The sequence below is a fragment of the Ostrinia nubilalis genome, chromosome 29 (genome assembly GCF_963855985.1).
Source record: "Ostrinia nubilalis chromosome 29, ilOstNubi1.1, whole genome shotgun sequence".
In the NCBI taxonomy this organism is placed as follows: domain Eukaryota; kingdom Metazoa; phylum Arthropoda; class Insecta; order Lepidoptera; family Crambidae; genus Ostrinia; species Ostrinia nubilalis.
This window is the reverse complement of record NC_087116.1, coordinates 5,714,751-5,733,876: the sequence shown is the minus strand read 5'-3', so window position 1 is coordinate 5,733,876 and position 19,126 is coordinate 5,714,751. Positions and strand designations below refer to the sequence as shown.

Below are 19,126 nucleotides of genomic sequence, written 5' to 3'. Positions count from 1 at the left end.
GTACCATAAAGTAATACCCTGCTGTATTATGACGATTGTAAATATTGTATTAAACTTTTAAAAGCAAAACAGAGCGCCTATGCTTTGATTTAAAATACCTACATACCTAATTTTCGGTTTTCCTCGCTGTCCTGAAAACTCAAAAGTTTGAACTAAGTAGGAATTAGTAGGTTCATAATTTGCTGCTTGCTTAACGATCAAAGGTGTTAAAAAAGCGCATTATACCTACCTACGACCTAAAGATGAGCAGCATTAAGTACTAATTATTTACTAAATTGGGTCAGTTAGTTTTTACATTCTTACGTCCTCTACGGATATGGATAGGTTAAGGTCATTGTGCCATAAACACGCAAAAAGCGGCCAACACAGCCTCAAACAGTAGCGAGAGCGATTTGTACCCTAATTGTCCCATAATTATATTGGCATTGTAAGCATATTCAACTTAATCCGACCCGTGGTTTAGTACGCTAACAAAACCGGCCGCGGCGAACGGTGGATGGCGCTTGGCGCTATTTTACTATCTCGAACTGCAAACCAGCAGTATTAGAAGGCCGCTACGGTCGGAAAGCGGTCTATCGCGCGAAACGATTTCAACACGATCAGTAATCAGGAATTTCCTGAAAACTTAACAAACGTTGCTCAAGAAAAACTAAACGCATTTCACTAAATTTTCGGCGACACCAAAACTTTTTTCGCCCAAACTTTTTTTTGATAGCCGGCCAAATTGAAAAGTCGTGCGACATGTGTTATCGCGTTACAAACGGAGTGATATCTCTTCAGTCGGTTAATGTAATTTTGACAGTTCAATGAAAATATTTACGTGACGTGACTTGGAAAACTTGTTGCTTTTTTGCGAAGTGAAAAATTACTATGAAAATACAAAATTAATCGGCAACTAATGGAATAATCAATTAATCCAAGTGTAAAACAAGTCGTGCTTCCTAAAAACTTGCTGAAAAGCGGATGATAATACAAAAAAGGTACGTATTTTACGACCAGTTACTGGACAATAAATTGTGGTGTAAAATAGTAAATTATTGTTATAAAACTGTTTTGTTCTTCGTGCTACGCCCTAAATAGTGAATGGTCATGAATTGGCTTGCCTTTAACAGTTATGTCACTGATTATTCGCTCGCTGCGAACAAAAAAGTGGCGTGAATTGGATGGCGTTAAGGAAACCAGCAATATAATTGTATTTTTCCACGAAAACAGGCGGTAATTAGGTTGTCTACGTTAAATTTTGAATGCAGCAATCAGTCAGGTGTAATCAATAATATCCCTTGCAATTAAAATTGCTTAGTACATTTCCTATGAAACAATAACCCTCTGATCAAATAGTGAGTTCAGGAGAACAAAGTCCAGTGTATTTTCAGAGGGTTCTTTAGTATTCGATGTATCTGAAATCCTAAATAGATAGTAGATCTTACTTGTTATAAAGCCTTAAGTAGCATTTCTCATTTAACATTTAGTTATAATTTTTTTCAATGTCCGGCAAGGTCAGTGATCGCCTACTGGAACTTTTTTAAATTTCTCGAAAAAGTTGCCAAAAGTGACATTTTAATGACTGCAACATTATCTACGTCTAAATAAGTATTCTGCATCAAACTAAGGTGACAATGCCTTGGTGTCAATGTTGCACTGCCAATTTGAGGGTCAGTTGTTCGAACCCTGTTGTCCGCTATATTGTGATGACCCAATGCTAGCGCAAGCGTAATAATAAAATATTATTCTGGAAGGGTTAAGAGACTTTAAATAAATAAATAAATAAATCTTTTTGGACAATTTCACACAGCGCCAGCTAGCCCCAAAGTAAGCAACTTAATGCTTGTGTTATGGGTGCTAGCTTAACGGATATACTACTTATATACTTTTTTTTTTAAATACATACATTTATACATAGTCACACCCAACTTTAAAACTAATGTTCTTTGAAAAAATCTAGTTATGACTTTTCAACTTTAACTTTTTAGTAAATTTAGTACGTTTATCTTGGTTTATTAATACTGACCTGCAATACATACCTAACTGTAGCTGTTTGTCTAGACATCCGTCTAAATTGCTAAAATGATATTAAAATAATTTTTGTTTTGTTTATCACATAGCATTATAATTTTTTTCTATTGTTTCAGATGTACAACCCCAAAACATGAAATCGAACGATCACAACACAAAAACAAGAAATCCTATCGTAGTCATGTAACTTTTGAAATCATAGTGATAGTGGCCAGTAGTATTTTTTAATTTTATTCGTAATAATGTAAACTTAATGTAGTTTGTGTAAGGCCAGTACTAGATTATAAATATTTTTTATACATTATTGTGTGACGGAGGAACGGATGCCTTTCTTGGACGGATTATGGTGTTTTCTTGTGAGTATTTATTTTGTATTTATACCATTAAAATTTCATATTTAATCAGAAATTAATGATTGTACCGAAAAGAACATGCCAAAGTTAAGGAGATTGTAGACTAATAGATCGACATCTATACAAAAAAAAAGTATCAGAGTTACAAGTATTGTCTAAAAAATTCGGGACACCCTGTATGCTTGATTTTTTTTAAATTTTTTAATTTTTAAGAGAATCTTCTTTTTTTTGGCGTATATGGTAATACTCATTTTACAAACTAGTATTTAAAAAGTTTTTTAACAAGCGGTTGTGTGATTTGATTTATTAATCATGAATTATTTCAGCTACTTAACTATTGTTTATTTGTTGCAGTTTACAAAAGAGGCTGATGCTGAGAATCGGTCAAAAGGCGCTTAATGGTTTACATGGTGAGATTTATTTACTTTTAAATATTAATTAAATAATAACACTCGGTGCACTGACGATCTAGTGTAGGTCGTGAAGCGCCTCGATGCGGGCATCGCAGGACTGGTCGTTTAAATCCTTGGGGAGGCCTTTGTCCAGCAGTAGACGTCTTTTGATTGAAACTATTTATTCATCATCATCATCAGTTTTTTAGTGTCCACTTCTTCTTGTCGTGTCGACAACAAACCTACACAGTGCGCCAACAAGAGTGGCGTTGTCAGTAGCCTTCATTAAATCTTCCTGCGTGCAGTTGTTTGGGCACGCAGGGCACGACATCATGTGCTTCATCGACTAGGGAGGGAATAACCACACTTGCACTGCAGTCTGTAGTACAACTCTTTAATTTACCAGAGGCAAATGGAGGATTTGGCCTACACTCTCCACGCTGGCCAGACAGGTAAGGGCGGGAACTGACAACTGTCGTGGGTTCGATTCCCGCCATAGGCAGTTCGATTTTTTCAAGTTGTTTATTTAAAATGTATGTTTAAAGCCCGGTCTCTGATTACGTAGAATTTTGTCCAATTTGCACAGTCGCGACAGCAATATACCTAATTACGCGCGAGCGATAAGGATGGGTAGCTTGGGGTCATTGGACAAAATTCTACGTGCTCGGAGACCAGACTATAGTAGCTACAAAATGTATAGAACTATCTGGATACTAATCCATATTGTCAATAATTCGAGCAAATTGAGTGATAACCAATTAAAGACAATAGAACAGGTGTAATTACAACAATTAGTGATCTATTAGCTCCTATCAATAAATCTTGAGTGACATTCAGGTATTGCATGACGAAGGATGGCATTCGTCTTCAGTGTGACAAATTCGTGGTATATTCTTCTTCTTGTCGTGTCGACAAAAAACCTACACAGCGTCGGCCCAAAACTCCGCCACAAGAATGGCGTTGTCAGTAGCCTTCATTAAATCTTCCTGCGTGCAGTTGTTACCTATTCAACCACCTCGTTGTGTAGTGGTAAGGCCATCTGCTTCAGACCCAGAGGTTCCGGCTTCGATTCCATGTTGGGGCAGATGTTATTTTTTGGTTTGGTTGGTGGTAGGGCTTGTTCTAAGTCCGCCTGGCTAGCTACCACCATCTTACCTATGTATGTCGCCATAACAACAATGTCAACAGCATTGTGTTCCGGCAGTTGGAGGTAGGATAGCGTTCCTCTGTGCTTGAGGATTCCGGGTGAAGCTCGCTTCCACCTTCGGCCTGATCATCATTTTCTATCAGGCGAGATGTAGACTAAAAGTTACCTCGTGCATAAAAAAATATTTATTTAAATTCTGATCTAATTTACTAACTTTGGCGCCGATCATCCATTCATTTTAATTTAATTACAGTTGCGATACTCGTTAAATGCGTTAAGGCCAAGTATGAATTCATACTAATTCATTCATTCCATACATATTAAAAATTAAAAACGAATAATTTTTTTTGTTACAATATTGCCCTTATCTATAGATTTAGGTTCAAATAAATGTCTGAGATTTGTTTATTCATTCAAAAGTTCAAGTGACCGTAATGTGAGTGCGTTAAGAATATACAATTTGTGGATCCACCTCCTTAAGCTCAGTTAAGATGCGCGGTGATGGTTCACAAGGCCAGCGGACGTGCCTCTAAGTGCAGCTTCTATCTAAGGCTGCGTTTTCACTAGAGATGCGTATTGCGTTGCTAGGATGCGTAGCGAAGGATGGATGTTTTTTGTTTCGTCTATTCCGGATGTTACTACTAGCTTTGTAGGATAACTGGTATCCTCAAGATAAATTGGACAAATAATCCCGATTGTCACCAGTGGTGACGTATGACACATACTTTACCAGTTGTAGCCACTAGCCTCCTTTTAACCACAATGGAAAGTGATGATCAGGCCAAAGGTGGAAGCGATCTTCACCTGGAATCCTCAACCGGAGCGATGGTTTTGTACGTAAAAAAATAAGCGAGGGATGTGTGCGAGGAATCTGCCCAAGGGATATGTGCTATGGATAGAAGCGAGCATCTGAAAAAAAAAACATCTTCAGGTTACTAACCTTTGTTTTGTCTCCTGTCATCCGCTTTGCACTGGAGGGAAGTCGAATCTTAACTTCGAACTCCTCCTATGTTCTTCTGATCAATTTCGTTGCAGGTCCAATGACAGTTTACCTTTCCCCCGGGATAAACTTGACCTTCACTGGTTGGGTTTTATTGGCGGTCAAGCTGTAGATCCTGGCTACACAGGAGTTGCAGTGGTAGGAACGAGAGGTGGGAATAGTCCCGTTTCCTAAGCACGAACACGTCTCTGATGGAAACGCAGCCTAAATGCTGCTTTTAGAAGTTTTTGTCGCCTTGTACGGCTGATCAAACTAAACATTGTAGCATGTTTTGCAATTGCAATAAGAGCTATTTTCCCACAAATATTATATTTTGATGTGCTCGTAGCTGTCACGATTGTCTCACGTGCTGTTAAAGATGTACTTTGTAGTTTATGGACTGTTACTAAGGATCGGGACAGTACTCCTAATAGTTCTAGCGCTTAGCTCAGTCAGTACCTGAGGTATGGGAGCGGCACGGGAGGGGTGACATTGACATAATAATATGACGTGACGGAGCATATAAATCTGAAGGAAATCTGACTGAAGTCTCGCTGACGTTTGACCGTTACAAACACGCGTATTTACAAACGATGCTTTCTTAGGTGAAGCAGCAAATCGAACGCACCGTTGAATAGAGCTCTGACGCCCGTATTCACAAACGATGCTTTCTTAGGTGAATGAACAAATCGAACGCACAACGTTGAATAGAGCTCTGTGGTTGGTTCGTATGTCACCCTGTGCGTCCACGCGGACTGTGAGACCTCATACTCATAGTAATGTTTGTGAATACGGGCGAAAAACACCCTCCTCGCTCTCATATCTCAGGCACTGACTAGATTAAGCGTTAGGTAAATTTTCAAACAAAATTGGTAGGAACTGCTAAGTGCCTTAACACCGAACGCCTCTTCCTAGGTCACACAAGTTGCGTACAGTCAGCATCAAATAGTTCGTGACACCCAACGTAGCCAAAAAGTTCGCAAAACGTCTTTGTTACAGTTGTATAGTTCTTGCAACTCACGAAGGCGAGTGAGCTTTACTTGTGCGTGTATGTTTACAGTGTACATGCACGTAACGTAGTGTAATGTCTATCAACAAAACATTAAAAACGAACAGTAGCGAGCCACCACACATGTAAAGCTCACTTGTCTTCGCAACAACTATAGTCTGTTCCGCGAGCACGTAGAATTTTGTCCAATTAGCTACCCATCCTTATCGCTCGCGCGTAATTTTTGCTGTCGCGTTCGCACACTCACTGCGGGCGCCCGTCGCACAGTCGCGACAGCAATATAATTACGCGTGAGCGATAAGGATGGGTAGCTTGGGGTCATTGGACAAAATTCTACGTGCTCACAGACCGGTCTTTATAATAAGGTTGTGTTGTCAACTTTTTGGCCACTTTGGGTGTCACGAACTACTTGTCTGACTGTACGATGCACCGTGCCATCTCAGTGATAGCAAGGCCGTAGCTAATACACTTGTGATCTTGCAGACCTTAATTAGATGATATAATTTGCACACAGCCTCGCGTTTAATTTGGTTCGAAAAGGCACCAATTTTAGGATTACTGAACATTATTATATGTAGGTACTTCTATACTAATTATTTTTTAAATTACCTACTTGAAAAAGTCGAACTGATCCACGTCCTTTCGCTCGCCGGGCGATTGCTCTTCCATTTTAGCAGGCCTCCGTCACTCGCCTATGCCGGCCGAGATAATTACCTACAGCGCGCGACAACTTCAAGTTGCAAATCAGTTAGGGCCGCCACGCGCCTGTGAGCACACGCGTATTTCTATCCACGCTCGGTCGATCATCGTCACAATCAAGGTTTATTGTTCCAAAAGCACTGATATCCTTCTTTAATGGAAAATCGTAATATTTAGGAATAATAATTAATTGTAGTAATTTGAAAAACTAAACTTTTTAAATAATTTTGAAATACTTATGACAAAAAACTGTAGCAAAAAAATTATTTTAGCTAATATAAACATTAACTTTACTTCACCGTGTCTATTTTCCGACACTACACCTTTTAAAACTGTTCGTCCAATTTCGAATTATCGTAACACTGAAGTTTATTAATAGGTACCTTTAGAGATGGTACGATTATACGAACACCACTAGATTAAAGTTTACCAATCGTAAATACAATGCTTCTTAAAATTAAGTTTTTATTTATTTTACTTTGCTTATACAACCCTGCGCTTGAGCTGTGAGGTAGATCAATTCTGAACACAAAAAAATTGCGCTCTTGTGAGCGTAGTAGTAAGGTGCGATTTCGAATGCACCATGTGCGTTGGATATTTTGTATTATTATTATTACCGTTAAAATGTCGGCATCTGATCCTACACAAAGGAGTGCAATTTCTGTTGCTACTATTATGTATTCTGTGATTTTAGCTACGTGCAGCGTTTGCTATAGGTACTAATTGTTTGCTTTAACGCGCTAATCTCAGGAACTACTGATCCAATTTGAAAAAATATTTTGTGGTGGATAGCCCATTTATCGTGAAAGGCTTTAGGGTATATCACATCACCCCGCAACCAATAGGGGTCGAGAAAGGCTGTAGGCTATATCACATCACCCTCCATCCAATAAGGGCGGAGCACTAAAGAAAAATGTTGCAAAAACGGTAAATATTATTCAAAATATTTTCACGCGTACGAAGTCGCAGGCACAGCTATTTAGATAATATAATTTGCACACACAGTCGCATTTAATTTGGTTCGAAAGCCTCCAATTTTAAGGATTACAGACCATTTTTATTGTAAATTGGAAAAAGTTCTACTAAAAAAACATAAATAAAACAACAATACACCTTCTGGCGCAGTAGGGTAAAAATCGTACCTTCTACTGGTGGACTGGAAACGTGGACTAGTTGCAACCAACTGTAGAGGTCCTGGGTTCGATTATCAGTGGGGGGATATTGCCCTACCCAGGACTGGGTCACTTTTTAAGCCCGGCAATGGATTGTCACTACTAGGAAGAACGTCGGTCCATCGAGCAGGCATGACTGTGTCATATAATAAGAATCCAAAACTCTTAAAACGCAAAATTTTTAAAGTGACCCAAATGGGACTCGAACCTGGGAACAGAGTAAACTCTATCAACTAAATAAAAGCGTATAGAGACCGTAGTTGCCACAGACAGACAGTCGCCCAACAATTTCCCTATACATAAAATGGGCCAGACAACGTTTACCGAACTAGACCAGCTCTAATAAAATTTCAGCGTTCTATCCCTGTCGCTCGCTTGCCAAACGCGCGCGTGCGAAAGGGACAGCTATATGCGCGTGCGCAAACTGTATCGTGGGAACGTAGCATTTTGCGCTTTCACCGAACGATATCCTAATGTTTGCGATGTGCGTTGCGAAGCTCGCTGTATGAAGGTTAAAAACTGGTCAAGCATAAGTCGGACTTGTGTAAAAAAAGTTCCGTACAATCGTAACAAGCACAAATTGAACACCATGTATCTTTTTTCTTCCTATCAAATACTTCAGTAGGTAACACGAACAGATTGTGAGTTTATATCAAACGTCATCACTAGCGAGCATGTTTAAAAAATATATGAAGATTTTAGTTCTTGAAAGTTTCCGCTAGGGGCGCTGTACAATCCGACATATTATTTAATGTCACTTTTTTACGCAGTCGACGTTGAATGCGTTTGACGTAAACTCACACTACGCCCCCTGAATCAATAAAGCCAAAAACATTTTCTTACATAGGACAACGATATCTAGACACGGTAGCGTGTCAAGCCAAGTTCAAGTAACAGAACTGGCGAGCAGCACCGTGTGTAATATTACACGAACCATTCGGTGTCACTTTTTTTGACCCCCTCGTGACTCAATTATTCGTTCGTTACAGCCGAAAAACGTCCACTGCTGGACAAAGGCCTCCCCCAAGGATTTCCACAAAGACGGGTCCTGCGCCGCTCGCATCCAGGCGCCTCCCGCGACCTTCACCAGATCGTCGGTCCACCTAGATTATTATTAAGAAAACAAAAAACCCGACTGCGTCAAAATGAACTGAAAAGATATAAGAAATAAGGCAACTAACAATGGAGTCGGAGGCATTAATTACTAATTATTTTGTTGGTGATAATGTATTTAATGCTTCCGACTGCATTTGTGAACACTAAGTTGCCTTGTTTCATTCATTTTTACGCAGTGGGGTTTTTGTTTTCTTATAAATATATTTTTTTAGTTAAATAACAAATTTTTGCAAGCTATTTATGAAACCCTTTATTTTGATACCCCACTCGATAGGTTTTTAGAAAAAAAATGGAGTTCTTGGCCTAATTACAACGAAATCCTACATAAGTCGATCTTTCAGTGACAAATTGAATTTCAGGCGGAAAAGAGGGGGGCAAACCTTGTTTTCTATAAGCTTAAGCTTGCACTACCATGTGCCAGTGAGCTAATCAGTGGGCTGAGTGTGAGTTTACATTAAACGCGTTTAAAAAATGTATGAAAATTTTAGTTTTTGAACGTTTCCCGCTAGGGGCGCTGTACAATCCGTCATACATTTAATGTCATTTATGACGCGCTCACAGTTAGCACGTTTGATGTGAACTCACACTAGGCCCTCAGTACTGTCTGCTAGTCTATTACACCCTGTATAAATAAACGGCGCTCAGTGATTTATTGTCAGCCAGTAGATTGTAACAGCAAGATCCCACTTATCTAGAGCTTAGCTACAAGATTTGTTCTGGAATTAGTTCAACAACTCCCTGTTACTTGTGTGAAAGTTACCGGTATTGTATTTGTAACGTTATCGGTAACCGGTAATTATCGGTATTTTACGGTTGAAAAACGCAAGTGTAGCTATTGGTATCTATCTTATCTAGTCCTAAATTAAGCAAAGCTTGTATAGATGACCCAAACTGAACTGTCCCACCAAACTCAATGACATGGGGGCGCTACCATCGTTCAACTATATGGTTTCCAACATGGCAAAAATCGGTACCAGCGATCCGGTATTGACGGTGGCGCCCCACTGTCAATGTCATGGATAGGACAGTTCAGTATTTTGGAACTATAAACTCACACTAGGCCATCAGTACAGCCTGCTAGTCTATTACACCCTGTATAAATGAACGGCGCTCAGTGATTTATTGTCAGCTAGCAGATTGTTACAGCACTTATCTAGAGCTTAGCTACAAGATTTGTTCTGGAATTAGTTGAACAACTCCTGTTGCTTGTGTGAAAGTTACCGGTATTGTAGTAACGTTATCGGTAACCGGTAATTATCGGTATTTTACGATTGAAAAGTGCCAGTGTTTGCTGTTGAAAAAAAATTCTTTAAGATGAATTTTGGTGTAAGAGACAGACTCCCGTATTCACAAACGATGCTTGCTTGTGAAGCAGCAAATCGAACGCACAGCGTTGAATGAGCTCTGTGATTGGTTCGTGTGTCACCATGTGCGTCCACGCGCACTGTGAGATCTCATAGCAATGATTGTGAATTCGGGCGAGATTGTATTTCGGAGAAGGCGAAAATTAAATAGGCTACTTTTTCGCGCAATAAAAACTTGCATATTCATCCCCTATTTCCCAAATAGGGATCAATATTTCCACAAGTACTAAAGGGATATAAAACTCATTTAAATGTGTTGAACACGGCGTCGTCATCATCATTTCAGCCACAGGACGTCCACTGTTGAACATAGGCCTCCCTCAATAACTTCCAGATTGGCCGGTTGGATGCTGCCTATTTACTTAATTATAAGTTACTAGCGGCCGCCCGCGACTTCGCACGCGTGGATCCCGTTTTACCCCCTTAGGGGTGGAGTTTCGTAAAATCTTTTCTTAGCGGATGCCTAATATAGTCTCTAAGTTCAAATTGTTACTAACCAAACTATGGACTGCTTTTGTCTGAAAATAAATGATTTTTTTTTTTTTTTTATAACATCTACCTGCATGCCAAACAGCCCGATCCGTCCAGTGGTTTGGGCTGTGCGTTGGTAGATCACTATGTCAGTCAGTCACCTTTGAGTTATCTAAATTTAGATTTGTTTATGACCTACCGTTCTACCTAATAGTATAAAATGATCATCCCTCTCTTTCTATTGTTCCAGGATGAAAGGGAGGGCGCGGGGCGCCGGGATTGCGCCGTGCTGCCCACCACAATGGAGGTATGTACCTGCTATTCTCTGTCACATCATAATATGCAGAGTAAATACAAATGAGTAGGTCATCTTCATAGAAACGCACCGAGCGCGGTTTGTGTGTGAGCGCGCCAATACGGATGCGGCGCGCACGCACACACTGATAAAATTCGGCGCGACCACGACTGGCTCCCCGCTAATCTACGCTAAATTTTGTCAGTGTGTGCGTGCGCGCCGCATACGTGTTGGCGCGCTCACATACAAACCGCGCCCGTGCGTTTCTATGAAGATGACCTACTCATTTGTATTGACTCTGTCATATTATGTTACTATGTGTCACCCCTCCCGTGCCGCTCCCATGCCTCAGGCGCTGATTGAGTTATACGCCAGACCTATACTATGTTAATTAGTGTACCCATTGCAAAAGATGGTAATCTATTTTGCTTATGTCTATCGAATTAGACGCTTGATAACTGAATTCTGATAGGGAAGTGGTTATTAGTAGTTATTAATCATCAGTGGATGGGCTTCCGTATTGCATATCAAAGGAATCGAATTTAGGACTAGTAAGTTCAGCGTTAGGCACTGGTCCCAACGATAACTATACAGGGTGGAAACGATAAGTGATCTCACTCGATTATTTCTAAACTATACAAGATATTGAAAAACTGGTAACTGATCCTGATAGTGCTTCATGAGCTCAGCTCGCTCGGTTACAGAATAAACTGGATCCATCCGAAACATTAATGTTCCCAGCTTTTCCAGTTTGATAGATCTCATGAAGCACTTTCTGTATCGGTAACTAGTTTTTGGATATCTTGTATAGTTTAGAAAAAATCGAGTGAGATTACATATCTTTTCCCCCTGTATTAGATAGAAGTAGAGTATTAGATAGTAGGTAGAAGACAGCATAAACGAAATATTTCTAGGCACAACTTTTCAAAAAGAGTACATTGTCTCGCCGAAAACAAGAATACATAATAAAATTCTGTCCCCGAAAACTTCATTTATCATCATTTACCGCCTCTGTGGTCTAGAAGACCCGGTCAGGGATCCCTGGTTCGATTCACAGTGGCGATCTGCACCCATTGGTGTGGTTGAAGCTTAATGGATAATTGAAATAGATAGAGTCAAACTTTACAGAAGTGTCGTACGATTGAGCACTTATACCCTAATGATACCAGCTTTAAGTTGCAGTAATTTCATGTATTGCATCAACGTTTCAAAACCGCAAATGACTTATCTTGCCTTTGATATAAATTACTAAATTGATCTGGAGTAAACGCCTTTAGAGCTTACTATAATAGTTAAAATTGTCCCAATATTTTTAAAACAAGTTTTTCCCACGGCTTCGCCTTTATGTCTGTCATAGAAAGACGTGTCCCCCTTTAAAAACAAGGATAAAAGCTAATAGCTATCCTTATATTTTTCCTGGATCTCAAACTAATCTGTGCCATATATTACCCGATTTAGTAGCTTTTAACCGCGGTCGTATGAATATTGACCTGTTTAGAAATAGTTTCAAAAACCAAGATGACAGCTATCCTATGTTTTTGCCTGGGCCTCAAACTGTATGTCCATACCAAAGTCCATCTAAATGGTTAAGTGGTTTAAGCATGATAGAGTTACAAACACTTAACCATCCTCACAAACTGTAGGATTTCCTTTTATATCTTTTAAACTGTCTTCTATATTGTCAGGAAAAGATGGCTTCATAGCGATAAGCATCTTTATGTACCTAGTTTTATCTTTTCAAATTAAAATTATTTATTTATGCAAATAGACTTCCAAAGAGCACTCTTACCCATCCCAACCTCACCACTGCTTCGGGACAGTAATATGGGCCAGTGCTGAAAAGAAGCAGCGCAAGAAACTCAGTCACTATTGTCAGCCAAGTAGGTGTTTTTCTTGTTTTATTTGATGTACATTAGTTTTGTCTATTTTAGGATATAATCTTTTGTACCCCTTTGCATAATATGTGTAATCCCAACGACCACATCACAATGCATTTTCCCATAAATGAATCAACTATTTCATGGCTTAAGCTACCATAAGGCTATGACTTTCTACTGCAGTTAAACGACAACTGAAGGGTATTGGTATTGAATAGTAACTAAATCAGAACCCTTAGTGACGTAACTACAGTGAAATATCTATTTGGAGCGACTTTCACTGCTATACCAGTTCCGGGGTGCGTATTAGGTGATTTAAGTGTTCGTTATAATTTTAAGTACAAGGCATAACCTATATTTATTTATTTATTTAAGGCAACCACAGAATACAACTCAATAAAATTACAATGATAACTAACTAATATCCCACTAAAAACAATTTCCATGTATGTATGTACCTATATGTTGCAGTCAAAACTCATAATCAGTCAAAACCACTTTTGACTGCAAAAATTGCAAAAGAGTGGTTTTGACTGATGCCCTTGGTCAATATCACTTTTGACTGATTTGTCAACATATAGATCGTTTCATCCACGAAGACGCGCCCCACCATTCTTCCGCTAATGTTTGAGTGTTATCGGTACAAGCTAAAGTATCCATAAATGCACACGCACACTACAATAATGACGCTCGGATTGCTCGGATCAAACTCCCCGCACCCCGCGCGACCTCGACCAAAAAGTGGTGGGGCGCGTCTTCGTGGATGAAACGATCTATAAAACGTATGTGCTAAGAAGAAGACCATAATGGACAATGGTTCATAATATCGTAATATGAAAAAGTTATCAGACCTCATGTAGAGCCAAGCTTCTAACTCTACTCGCCCTAACTTCACAAACTCTACACCTTAGTAAAAATATGTGGCATATTCGTGTCCCGAAGCAATAGTAGGGTTAACTCAGTGTCAGCCGCCTCTGTGGTCTAGTGGTAAGACCACCTGCTTCAGATGCAGAGGTCCCGGGTTCGATTCCCAGTGGGGGCAAATTTTTCTGTTCGGTTTGGTTGGTGGTAGGGCTTGTTCTAAGTCCGCCTGGCTAGCTACCACCATCTTTTCTAAGTCTGTCGCCATAACAACAATGTTAACAGCATTGTTGTGTTCCGGCAATTAGAGGTAAGATAGCCAGTTCCTCCGTGGTTGAGGCTTCCGGGTGAAGCTCGCTTCCACCTTCGGCCTGATCATCACTTACCATCAGGTGAGATACAGGCCAAGAGCTTCCTCGTTGTGGATTAAAAAAATGTGCATTATTATAATCCTATTTGACCAAGAGTCTAGAATCTATGATATAATAATATTTTTATTGTAACTCTATTACAGTTTTCCTCCTTGTAATAATTACAGTTCTAAACCACATGAGGTTAAACATTTTCTTGCAATCTCGCCCTTATTACAAACCACATAAGATGCTGACAGCTTGATGTGCTGCTCTAGATATGCCCTTAATTGGTCCCAACCGGCGACCAACTCCCATCATCTGAGTGACAAATCAATGGTTCAATTAGAGGGTATAAATGCGCAGGAGTTGCATAGGTTATGGTTGTCACTTTGGTGAAGATTTGCCACAATGGATGCGGTCTGCGGTCAGGGCCCCGATTGAGCTAATTTCTAATGTCTCTAATTCATTCGCGTTTTATCCCTAGTCCACACTCTAGTCACACTTCATTTTCATTCTAGCTGATGTGCAATTTGGTATCGCGGTAAAGTTCACGCGCAAACAAAGAAGTAATAACAGATTAATGCACTTTCCATTGTAAGTCCGAACACCTTATTTTTTCAATAAAACACAGCAAATATCCGTGAAGACTTGTATTTGAGAAAAAGTAGCTTTCTGTCAGCTTTTGCACAAATACGCAGTAGCGTTCCGTTTACGTTACAGCATCGTTTGAACTAACTGTCAAAGCGTCACCGCGATACGGATTTGTGCAAACAACTGATTGGCGTTTGCGTTGCAGTTGAAATTTTTTAGCGCACAGGTCAAAGTGAACGCAGCCCGCCTGTCATTGAGGAAATCTTGGGGGAGGAGGCCGTTGTCCAGCGGTGGTGGTCATTTGGTCAGTACAAGATGTTACAGTTACAATACAGATCATTATGGGCTGATGGGCGCTACAAATTATATAAGAGTTTGGAAGCTTTGGCAGCCCTAAGTAGGTATTTAAATGACGTCAAATTAGCTGAATGTTATCAGCCACGAAATTGAGGGTAGTTACTATTAATGTGTCCAGATAGACGATTGCTACAGATCAAAGAACTCGTAAGATTAGATAGAAAATACGGGACTATTACCACCTCTCGTTCCCACTGTTGCAACTCCTGTGTGGCCAGGATCTACAGCTTGATCGCCAATAACCCAACCAGTGAAAGCCAAGTTTGTCTGTGTTGGGGAAAGTTAAGCTGTCATTGGTCCCGCAAAGAAATGTCTGATAAAATTAGGAGTTCGAAGATGGGTCGTCTTCTCTCCAGTACAAAACATGATAAATGACCATCAGTTATACGCCCGTATTCACAAACGTTACTATGAGGTCCCACAGTGCGCGTAGACGCACAGGGTGACACACGAACCAATCACAAAGCTCTATTCAACGCTGTGCGTTCGATTTGCTGCTTCACTTAAGCAAGCATCTTTTGTGAATACGGGTGTTAGGATATAGTCGTCTAGATAGGTGGACTTCACAGATCACAGAAACTAAAGGGAGATGTGAAAAGGGGGCGTGGCTGGTGTCGCAGCAATATGCCCAAAAACGGAACACATGCTCTTGACAGCAATGATGACAGCAGCGACGTCATAATGTAAACATTTCACATTGCTTGCGTAGGTAGGACTAAAGATTATTCGAACGTTGAGTACCTACTTACTAGATTATTCGAACGTTGAGTACTAATACCGCAGTGGATAATGAGCACATATTTTGATTACTTTGTGTGTGTGAATTTCTAATGCAACACTGAGTTTCGAACTCCGTGCATTAGTTGGCATCTCTCTATATCTCTATGGTGGACTTAGACCAAGTCTAGCTTTGTTAGATACTAGAAGTGAACACAAAACTGCTAATATAAGTAGTTCAGTTTCCCACAATAATTTCCCACATCGCCCCAATAAACCCAAATTAATACCTACAAAAGGGTATAATGTTGCCATACCCCTCTTATTTGGCAAAGGTGTGAATTGTGTATTAACGTACGGTCTACTTAAAGTACATAGTTAGATGATTTTCGATCTTATTCCGTGGGTATAAAGTCTGGATTTGTTTGCAATTGGCGCAAAAGCAACATTGGTAGAGTCAAAGGATTTTGAGCCTTATGCCTTGGGAATAGAGTTCGTGTTTGTAATAGATGCATAATAAGCGAGTGCAACCGGTCGTGAGACCACGTGTGAGGTCCGCATGCAACGTTTCTTGATGAGGCGTGTCCTCAGTATCAGCGTTATGTACAGAAAATATTCCCACCTCTCGTTCCCACCGCTGCAGCTCCTGTGTAGCCAGGAAAAACGCCAGTAAAACCCAACCAGTGAAGGCTTAAATTTGATAAACAAAAAATAAAATAAAGTTCGCCTTATGTAAAGAGTCTTCCAGCAACTTGACCCACGGGCCAAGTCTATGGATTGAATTTCTCAATATTTTTCTTCCAGCAACTGGGTCTACCTTCAATATGCATATTAATAAATTGAACACCAAATCAACAAAAATCAACTCTTAGAGTGAAGACTCATACCAATATGGCATTAAAGAACAAATAAATAAAATAAACAATAATATGGAGAAGGCCTTTTTACCTTTTACAGTTTTCTGATTGTGTCCATGTAAAGTCGTGCTTGCGCTCTAAAAATAAAAACTGAAATCGCTCCTCGCTGTCAGTGAGGCCGCACAGTTGAACTGAAGATGGCATCGCTTGCGGCAAGCGTCGTGCGCCACGCCCGGTCCTCTAGCTGCCATAGTACAGTCGCTAGCATATTATAGAGAGTAGCAGAATGTCCAGTGTTGCTTGATGGGTTCGGGACTTCCACCTCTCGTTCCCACCGCTGCAACTCTTGTGTAGCCAGGATCTACAGCTTGACCGCCAATAAAAACCCAACCGGTGAAGGTCAAGTTTGTTCCGGGGGAAATTTAAACTGTCATTGGTCCCGCAACGATACAGAAAGTAAATACATTTACACAGTCTTACCAAAGTTTCGCGTTTTTCCTTAAATTAGTTATTCCTACACAAAGTAAACACACACTAGGTACACGTAGGTTTTACATCCTTAGTGCAACTGCATCCAAAGCATATTTTTTGTCAAGTTAAGATATTTAGGTAACCACTAGGGCCCAACCAAAACTCGTCGTGCCTTTAACCGCGCCCTAAGTGAATTGAAGATGACGCGGTTGCGTAAAACGCCCCGCCCTGTGCAATGCGCGTGTTATAACTACTTGATTTTCACCTAAATAGATAAATAAATACACTAGGTTTGGCTCGCGGCTTTGCCTGCGTGGATTTCGGTCTGTCACCAAGTCTTTATGCACGCCTCTCCCGTTCAAAAACAAAAAGTGAAAACTAGGAATGCCAATCAGGAGTTCTGGTAGTTCAATCCTCTTTTAACGCTGGATTGTGGTGAACCCACTGCTGAACATAGGCCTCCCCCAATGATTTCCATATTGCCCGGTTGGTAGCCTGCATCCAGCGCCTTCCTGCTACCTTTATGAGGTCGTCATGACCTTGCGGGTGGACGTCACACGCTGCGTTTTCCAGTACCTGGCCTCCACTCTAGAACCTTGCTGCCCATCGGCCGTCAGTTCTGCGTACTATGTCCCCTGTCCTTTGCCAGAAATTATGGATTTATAGATACTTTCATTTCCCTGTTTTAGAGCGCTTTCACATTAGGGCGTTAGAAGCGCGGCAGCGGCGTTTTTATAATGTGAAGGCATGCATCCGCTGTCACATAGTAAGACATTTCGGCAGCGCGTCTGTCGCGCGTTTGTCGCGCTGCTAAATCGCCTAAATGTAAAAGCGCTCTAGTTTTGCTTTTATGACAAAATAGCCTATACCTGCTGCTGTATTTCCTGAACACTATAATCCGGGCGTTTTCAAGGCGAGAGTGAATAGGCACTTACAGTGCAGATATGTACCATCCTAGACTGCATCTCACTTAACACCAGGTGCGATTGCGGTCAAATACCTGCTATGTCTAGCATAAAAATAAAATGTTTTTTTATGCATAACAAGGCAGGTATTTGACCGCAATCGCGCGTTGTCCTTCTCCAAAGCCTAATCTATCTCTATACCAAAATTCATCAAGATAGCCTCATAAATTCTTGAAAAGGTAACAGACAGATAGAGTCACTTTCGCATACATAATTTTCATTAGCGGCCTATCCCAAACCCGCTGTTCGTGCCACCGCGCCCGTCAATTGAAGATGGCTTGTGCAAGCGCTGCCACGCCTTGCGTTTGCGCATGATGTTTATAAGGACCTAGGTGTTTCCTGGAAAGATCACCTAGGTCCTAGGAATTAGGTTTGTAAACGGTGTTAATACTAGGTCCCCTTGTATTGTGTAAAAGATTCATGTTTAAGGTCCCTTAGGTCCTCAATTAGGTTTGCACGTGATGTTTATAAGTCCTGGGTGTTACCTTGAAGGATCCAAGCTTTTTGGGTCACCTAGGTCCTAGGGTTAAGTTTAAGACGGTGTACTAGGTGTACTAGTACCCTTTGCAATGGCTAGAAATATAAATGCTTTTTAAAACATCTAGAATTCTGGACTCCTGAAAATTATATTCATCATCATTATGTCATTGAAACCCTCTAATGAAGGATTTGACCTACATTCCCCACGAGTCCAAATAGGCTGAAGAAGCATGAGGTTCGCACATTTTCATACAATTTTCCGTCCTGCAAACGGACGACTAAAGTCCTGTTTCAAACTTTTTCTTTGAGGAAGAAAGAATGTTTTTTTAAAGCATCCGTAAATCACATTCTAGAGCCCTATAGCTCTATGGCTGGTTTTAGTGTCACGCGGACTGTCAGTGCGGATCGTTCCGCACAGCCGATCTGTATGAACTGCTAGGGAGCGGAGCGGTTCCTCCGGACCGCATTACTCTAAAACGCTCCCTAGAAGTTCATACAGATTGGCCGTGCGGAGCTAGTCCACACCGGACGGTCCGCGTGACACTAAAACCAGCCTATAGGCTGACTGAGGTGACTGAGTTTCTTCC

General features: G+C 40.6%; 2 protein-coding genes across 2 annotated transcripts in view; both read left to right on the top strand.

The window, feature by feature from the left end:
* LOC135085739 (uncharacterized) overlaps positions 1-19,126 on the top strand; it is an 86,198-nt gene that overhangs the window by 5,161 nt on the left and 61,911 nt on the right. The window lies entirely within an intron of this gene.
* The window catches only part of LOC135085738 (Kruppel-like factor 2), a 38,658-nt gene continuing 20,014 nt past the window's right edge, over positions 483-19,126 (top strand). The window contains exons 1-4 of the mRNA XM_063980536.1: positions 483-980; positions 2,130-2,369; positions 2,721-2,776; positions 10,966-11,022. Of these exons, the coding sequence (XP_063836606.1) occupies positions 2,765-2,776; positions 10,966-11,022 (69 nt within the window). The 5' untranslated portion in view covers positions 483-980; positions 2,130-2,369; positions 2,721-2,764. The remainder of the gene's footprint in view (positions 981-2,129; positions 2,370-2,720; positions 2,777-10,965; positions 11,023-19,126) is intronic.